Source organism: Capsicum annuum, chromosome 1 (assembly GCF_002878395.1).
Source record: "Capsicum annuum cultivar UCD-10X-F1 chromosome 1, UCD10Xv1.1, whole genome shotgun sequence".
In the NCBI taxonomy this organism is placed as follows: Eukaryota; Viridiplantae; Streptophyta; class Magnoliopsida; order Solanales; family Solanaceae; genus Capsicum; species Capsicum annuum.
Window position 1 is genome coordinate 147,379,654 of NC_061111.1, and position 8,704 is coordinate 147,388,357.

An 8,704-nucleotide genomic window follows, 5' to 3' on the forward strand; every position below is an offset into this window, starting at 1 on the left:
AATGACAAATAGACTCTACTTAGGAAAAACATTACCTAAATCACAAAAAAAAAAAAAAAAAGTGTAAAATGACAAACATAAGTAAAAGCCATTATTTATGAAAGTGGCACCTCTACTTAAAAATTTGGCACGGACAAAATATATTTTAAAAAAACAATGAAAAACTATAGTAACAGCATAAAGAGAACCCAAATCTCTATTTTAGATCACCTGACTTTTTTAAAAAAATTAATAATCAAAATTTAATATATTTATTTTAGTAGGATTCCATATATATTTTGCTGGTTATTTCTTTTCATATATTTTAATAGTCCTTAATCTCTATCCCATATATTTTAGGAGTGTTTAATTTTTATCATATATTTGTAGGAGTTCTTAATTTGATTAAATAATATTTTTTTCTTTTTAAAAGGTGAAAAGATAATTTTGTTTATTGGGGAGACTTTAATTTTGTTTATTGGGGAGACTTTTAATAAAGAGCAAAAAGTTTAAATCACTTTTCTAAGGGACTTCACACTTTTAATATATTATAAATATAGATTAGTTATATGACTTTAACTTGGCATAAAGTTTTAAAAAATAAAAACTATTAAATTTTTGTAGTATTAAACTAAAGATATATATATTTAATATGCCATGATTGTTACTTTCAATATTTTCAGGTACACAAATCTGTATTTAGACACATAATAACTTCAACATAAGTTCAAGTCTAAAACAAGAACACCTATGAAGTGTGTTGTTATTCCAGAAATAAGATGAAACAAAATTTTTAAGCCAAGTCCCCCGAACTTCATAGAGTGTCCTTAAGGAATAATTTCACTCACTGTACCAGAGGTTATGAAATCTTTCTCCCAGGATAAAATGACTTTCAATCCAACAATAGCGGTATATCAAATTATTGGATTCGTCGAACTCACTCAAAGGCTAATGATCGCATTGAGTTTTTGTAGAGAAGAAGAGTGTTTTTGCAGTACAAAATCATGTCTATACCTGAGGAATAGGTCAAGTATTTATAGCCTTAAGATATCCCTTCAAAAAGGAAACATTGGTTCAGCCGAAAGACACCTATTCAGTACAGTTACATCACCTGCGACCAGTTTTTGCTGGATCTGCGCCTGATCTGCGGCCGCAGGTGACACTGTCCTAATTTCAGTAAGTACCTGCGCTGCACCTGCGCCCGCAGGTTACCGAGGTGCGCGCGCAGATCGCCCTACTACATAAAACAATGTGCCTTTTACCTCGAAGGGTGGCATCTCTTCGAGGTGTGTTATGCATACGTTTGCATAGCGTCTGAAATGCGCCCGCACATAGAGAAAAATATTTCTATCAGATTCTTTGGATTAAAATTTCACTTGTTTGATCAAGTTTCAAATAAATTTTGTCTAAAATATAGATCTCATCGATCGATCATTTGACAAATTCAAATCCAAAGGCGAGCGAGCGACGACGACGGTGAGAGGCACCACCTTTTTTTGCCTCACTATTCATGCGGAGATGTGTTTCTCAATATAAACACATGAAAACTTCTTTCTCCCACCAATGTGGGAGAATTTAGTAAGCTTTTCACCAAAAAAGTACAATTTCCATTTTAGTTTTTCTCTTTCACTCCACTATTTTTCCCTTCATTTTTCATTCACATACACCATGAACCCAACAATGATATCTTTCAATCTTATATAATCCCAACAGATAAGGTAGAAAATTGAATGAAGAATTGTCGAAAAATGAAAACGAATTTTAAAAAATAGAGCTGATAAATTGACACATTTGAAGTAAAATATTACCAACATGAATTGTGGTACAGTTGATAGGGCTGCTCCGCCCATAACTAGAGGTCGAGGGTTCGACCCTAGGTATGAAGAAAACTCTGTTGTGAGCGCTATCATCTTAATGGGCCCTGCAATACGCGATTCGGATTAGTCGGGGTTCTAATGCGGGTACTGAACACCGGATGAGAAATAAAAAAAAGAGTTAATACATAAATATGACCCTAAACTTGACACCAAATTATAACTTTGACCTTAAACTTTGATAGTGCACAAATAGGATCTTTAACTATTCAAAACCTGAACAAATATAACCTCCGATTTAGCAACCCCATGCGTGAGTCTCACTCGCGCCTATGTGGAAACGTAATCCAATCACACGGTGCCATGTCGTTAAAAGGGCTGACTTGGAGAGAGGTCATATTTGTCTAGTTTTGAATAGTTAAAGGTCATATTTGTGCACTGTCAAAGTTTTATTTTTTGTGTTAAAACGACGTCGTTTCTATTATAATAATAATAATAATAATAATTATTATTATTATTATTATTTTTTATTATTTATTTATATAGCAGCAACACCTAACTTTTTTCTAATTAAAAAAAAATATGATTATTATTATTATTATTATTTTTATTTATTTCTATAGCAACAACACGTAGCATTTTTTTAATTAAAAAAAAAATAGTCACTAGCAGGGATCGAATCTGCGCAGTAAGCTGAAGGAAGTGCCCAAGAAGAGCAAATAACACCACTGGGCTATCTAAGTGTCTTGTTTCATGTGATTCAACATTAATATACGTACATAAATATACATTTTCTATCTTATATATATACAACATAATTTTTTTACCGAGGGGGTTCGGGTGAACCCCATGGCAACCACGTAGGTCCGCCCCTTGTTAATTTAATAACGTTTTAATAACGTTAATTTAATAACATTTTAATTACGTTAATTTGATAGCGTTAATTTAATATTCTACTACTACTATCCTTAATAACATTAGTTTAATAACGTTTTATTAAAACTATAATTTTTTTATTATTAGTATAGTTTCTTCTTTAATTTAATATTTAAATAAATAATATTTAGATATATTATATAACTTAAATTCGTCCTCTGTTTTATAATAAATATACATACCCACGTGATTTTTTCGTATGAGGCTGACCTGCCTAATTAATAAATCTTCAATATTGCTCTTTTTCCGCAATGACAAAAGAAATTAGATGTCATTTTCATCTTTGAACCGAAAATAATGAAAAAATAATAGTGAAGAGTTATTTAAAGGTCATATTTGTACAGTTTTGAATGGTTAAAAGTTATATTTGTGCACTGTCAAATTTTAGGATCATATTTATGTATTATGCCCTTAGATTTTAAGCTGGACGCGCCCAATTTTACGTGATGAACACGCGTTTTGTCACGCAGTATCGGAGGTCATATTTATACAGTTTTGAATAGTTAAAGGTCGTATTTATACATTGTTAAAGTTATAATTTGATGTCAAATTTATGGATAAACTCTAAAAAAAAAAAAAAAAAAAAGAGTAAAATATGAGGGCAGAAAAGCAACACATGGAATACGAATAAAATAAATAGAAAGCCATTTGATCTTTTAGTCACTTCAAGGCATGCAATACCACAACTTTTGATGTCTAGATATTACAAAACTATTCGACAATAATTCTATATGTAATATCTGAACTGCTGTAATGGTCAGCTAAGCATGTTGGTCATGATGCGCCTGCGGTCTGATTATTCCCACATAATATAGGAGTACTATGTATTAATTACAACAATAAATTAGGTTCTGTCGACTATAAAAATTATAATTTTTTGAAGTTGAAGTTAAACTATAAATATAAATTAAAGTTGTTTTTAAAAATTTGTAAGAGAAATATGAATGAAAAAAAGTAAAAATAAGTAAAACTTATTTTCACTTTTTCCAAATACAATTTCAAAACTGTATTTAGAATTCCCATGATCAAATACAAATAATTTTCATTTTTTTTATTGAATTAAAATAATTTTTCAAAAAAAAAAAAAACCTTTCATGATCAAACCGCTATTAAGTATATTACATTATTATAAGTAGTTAATAGAAGTATAAGTATATACTTCCTCCGATTCATTTTAGTTGACCCTCTTTCTAAAACTATTTGTTTCAATTTAATTGTTCTTTAATGAAATCAAAAGAATTTTATTATATTTTTTTAATGCCACCCTTAACATTAAATGACTAAACAAAGTATATTTACTAAAATTTATATTTTAAAGCATAATTAATAAGATTAATTTAATAAAATAAATTCTCTAATTAATATTTCTTAATAAATATATTAAATTCTCTAATTAATATTTCTTAATAAATATATTAAATTTATAGCGGTCAACTGATATAAAAAGGTGGAAGTATGTTACACCCAAATCTTGTGAGATCTAGATTTGTGCCCCCTGTTAATTCCACTTGTCATGTGCTTGCAATGTGTTCCTCTTTGTCCGCTTGTCGTCACAATGCACTTACAAAAGTAACTTCATAAACTAGCTACTTCTCTTTCAACACAGAAAAAACACTTTCATTATTCATCCGTTTTAATTTATTTATTTTATTTTAATTTATAAAATAAATAAAAAATAAAAATATTTTTCAATTATTTAAAATAGTATAAAAATATCTTCATTTATTTATTAGACCTAAAATATCCTTTTCGTTTATTTATTGAGTCAATTTTATCCTTTCATTTAATAATCATCTATTGATCTCACCTCATTTATGACATGAAATATTTTTATTGGATAAATAATATTGAATTAAATTAATTAATTTATCCTTAAAACTTAACCCGTTTCAGCCAAATAACCCGACCCAATTAAAATCGCTCCAATTCTTTTTAATAAAAAAAAAAATCTCCATTCATCAATCCTAAATCTCACTACATTCAGCTCCATCATCTCTCGATGCCATTATAAGATCATCACAACAATATTGTGTATCAAACTTCGATTCACCATATACTGCAATAGCAACACCAACTGAAATAGCCACCATGTTAAATATGGTAGATTTCTTGAAACTATCGTTTTTCAACAATGTACCAATGGCATACACAACAATAGGCATTAATGCTTTAAGCATCTGGATGAATGAAACAAATAGATAAATATAAGTTAGAACTTGATAGCCATAATGAAAGTGAGTAAAGTGCACCAATAGGAAGCACACATGTTAAGTAGACCTTTCTGAATAAGGTGAAAAGTTTGACAAGTTTAAGAATACGTATGTTGAAAATTAAAAAAGGGCAATTGTATAGTTTTTTTTATCAAGAATATATTTGTTGTGTACAATTACTGTAGTGGAAAGGCCTATCCATATGGCTAAGTAAGTGTATGAAAGAATTATTTTTTTCAATACTCCATCGAAGAGGATGGTGATTTTTGCCATTATGGTGGTGGTTCACGGTAGAGGAATGTAGTGAGATTTAGGATTGATGAATGGAGATTTTTTTTGTTAAAAGGAATTGGAGCAGGTCTTAGTTGAGTCGGATTATTTGACTGGGGCGGGTTAGGTTTTGAGTATAAAATTAATTAATTTAATTCAATATTAATTGTTCAATAAAAATATGTCATGTCATAAATGAGGTGGAGCCAATAAGTAGCTGTTAAATTGAAGGACAAAATTGACCCAATAGGTGGATGAGAAAGACATTTCAAGTCTAATAGGTATAAGAAGGACGTTTTAGGCTATTTTGCACCATTTTAAATAATTAAAGGACATGTTAGGCCCTTTTCTGTATATAAAATTTAAAAAACTAACAAAAACTTTTAAATTGTTTGATCTTAATTCAAGATATATATAAAATTTATTAAAATATTATTTAATTTTATAATTTTAAATATATCATAATGAAAATTAAAATTAAAAAGAATGCATTGCTCACTACGAAATAGACTAAATTAAGCCAGCAATATACTAGGACAGCTCGGCATCATATTATAAAAGGTTCTTGGAATTTTTGTCATTTAAGAGATGGGAATAAACACACACTTAACTTTATGGTTTAGACTGGATATATTTCTAATTAAAAAATACTAGTGTATATATTTCTATCCTTTAACACATAATATAACCCAAATGAGAAAAAAAAAAAATAATCCCTCTTCTATTGGTCATTAAAAAACATATACCCATTTTTATATGTGGTCCCTCAGTACACCACATACTTTGCCTATTCTTCCTATTTAAAGTTGGAGATCTCAGCTAATTCAAGTTCCAGCTGTCCAATCAACATGCTTTTATTACCATTTTCGGATACATGTGACATAAATTTTTATTTTAATAAAAGAACTCAATCAATCAATCCATTTCTATGTAATCAGATCTCTTTTATAGGGGTCACTCGTTATAAAAATTTAACGACTTACTTTTCTTTCGAATTAGTTTTTTATATTATATTTTCTTACTTTTATAGAATACTATCCTATTATAACAAAATTGATATTCATTAAAACAACATATTTTTTGTAAACTATTCATCCATAACAAAAATTTTAATACATCAAACTATTTTTTTTAATTATGTTATATAAGTCAAATTAATTACTTATATTCCAATACAAATACAAAACACCCAATAAAAGATCAAAAGTTTGGATTGGGGAAGTACACTCTGTCAAAATATATTCAAAGCTGACAGCGTGCATGCAGTTCAGAGTTTGTCAAGTATAATAAAATACTCCTTCCGTTTCACAATGAGTTAATTGTTAGATTTTAACACACATCTTAAGAAAAAAAAGTAAAAACATAAATTTATCATGTTTTTTCATTTTTTACCTTTTTCAAAAAGTAAAAACACATAATCCATCATTTTTAATACATATTTAATGGAGGATAAATTTGAAAAAAGATTTCAATATCTATCTTAAATTGTGAACCATTCACTTATTTTGAAACATTAAAATTACTCTAATAATTCAGGTATTGTGAAATGGAGGGAGTAAAAGAAAGGACGGGGGAAGAGACGTGCTATAGATAATAAATCTGACGTGGTCACGAACCCATTGTTCATTCAATCAAAAACTCTAATTAGCAGTGTATTTTAAAAAATTTAAATTTAATTATTATTACTTTAGGCTTACATTGTTATTCTAATACTAATAACAAAATTTTCTTGATTTTATAAATTAAATAAATAAGTTTAAACAATAATTATTTTTGGTATTTAAAACGAAATATGTGTGGTTTTGGTATGTCTCTCAGCATTTGTGTGCTGGCACTTGTTGTTTAGTATTTGCGTCCTATATATTGTGGTTGTTGTTGTTCGTGAAGGTACACATTTGCTTTTCTAGGATCCGTCTCCGTTTTGGCATTTCCCTTTTCCCTTCCTTTCCTTTTTTCACATCTGAGAATCTCCATTCTTCTGTACCCTGTAAGCTTTTACTTCTTCTGCATTGCCTTATAAAAATTGTTTTTTTTTTTTTTTCTAATTTGTTGTTGTTGTTGTTTAGATCTTGTTGATTTGGGAAAGAGATGTCAAAACAAGGGGCTTTTGATCTGGCATTTGGGGTTGGTGGAAAAATTGGCAAGGATGATGTTCTCTCTGCTGTTGACAAGTATACCATTCCGCTCTTCTTTTTTTCCCTCTCTATTTATGTATGTTTTTTTTGGGTGTAAAAATGTGAGATTTGTACGCAACTTTTCTAAGGAAAAAATAAAGTGTGGCATTTTTGTTTTTCGAAACTTTCAATTTTTTATCATTCTTTTAGTTTCCCATCGGGTGTCACGAGAGCCTGACTAATCTGGATTTGCCCTTGCCCTGCATAAAGCAACCCCATTTATGTAATGCTTCCCACGGATTTTTTCATACACAGCGCCATCTAATGGACCACATCCTTTGTTGGTTCAATTATGATTATTTTTTTTTAAATTTTCCATCCGATGTACGGGTCTGCATTGCAGCCCAACTAACCTGGATTCATACCCCATAACTCTATTGGGGGAGCTCTGCCTACCAAGGATCTGCGCATACCCAGGGGACGATCCCAAGACCTAGGGTAAAGGGAGGAACAACTCTATCCAATGTACCACATCCATTGATGGTTCAATTTTGGTCATTTGTTTTGTATATCTTTCTTGGTTATTACTCATAGCTTTTAAGTCTAAAGACCTTTTACTTCTCAGATTGATTGATCTGTTAGGCTTCTTTTGATGACTACTACTGTAGATCCATTTTTTTTTAATTTTTGGTTAATTTTGATGATGATGATTGGCCTGTTGTAGTCAAAGATTCTGTTGAACTATATTAAATTGTCTGGATGCTATTATAGTGACAACCCCATGTCTGAGTTATTTAATTGTCTTACTGTAGTTTAGATAAGTTGAGGATGTTTTCTGACAATTTAATTTTTAAACTACAACAAAATTTGAATTGGAAGCAACATATTTTTTTTGGCCAGCATAATTTTTTCCATTGGGGATCCTTGTGTCCTAAATTTCTTTATTTGCGGTGGTAGGATTGAAGTCCTACCTACTTCCTAGATCTTTTTGTGAGTAAGCTGCTTGCTGGTTTGCTTTCTATTCATATCATTAAATGCCTGTTTTCTTACTTTGTTTAAAAGTGTGTTCTCTTCTCTCTCTCTCTCTCTGTCTTCCTCTCTTGAAAATCTAAAAGGTGGAGTGGTATTATTTATTGCTAAGCTGTGCAGATTCTTTGTTTTTGATACCGCACTCGTATCAAATTCTTTGAAAATATACTAATTTTAGAGAATCCGACACGCACCCATTAATATTTTTGAAGAATTTGAGCAATATTATTTAGTGACTTTCTAGTAATAATATTGTGCCCACCACACAATAAACTCTTAAGTCAACGGGGTGGTGGGGGGGTGGTGTCTGCTCGTTGCTTAGGAAGTAAATTATTTATATAATAAAACCTGC

General features: G+C 29.9%; 1 protein-coding gene across 1 annotated transcript in view; it reads left to right on the forward strand.

Annotated features, from left to right (window-relative positions):
- The first annotated feature begins 6,826 nt into the window (after positions 1-6,826).
- LOC107839483 (cycloartenol-C-24-methyltransferase 1) overlaps positions 6,827-8,704 on the forward strand; it is an 11,157-nt gene continuing 9,279 nt past the window's right edge. Inside the window, exons 1-2 of the mRNA XM_016682988.2 lie at positions 6,827-7,196; positions 7,276-7,380. Of these exons, the coding sequence (XP_016538474.1) occupies positions 7,298-7,380 (83 nt within the window). The 5' untranslated portion in view covers positions 6,827-7,196; positions 7,276-7,297. The remainder of the gene's footprint in view (positions 7,197-7,275; positions 7,381-8,704) is intronic.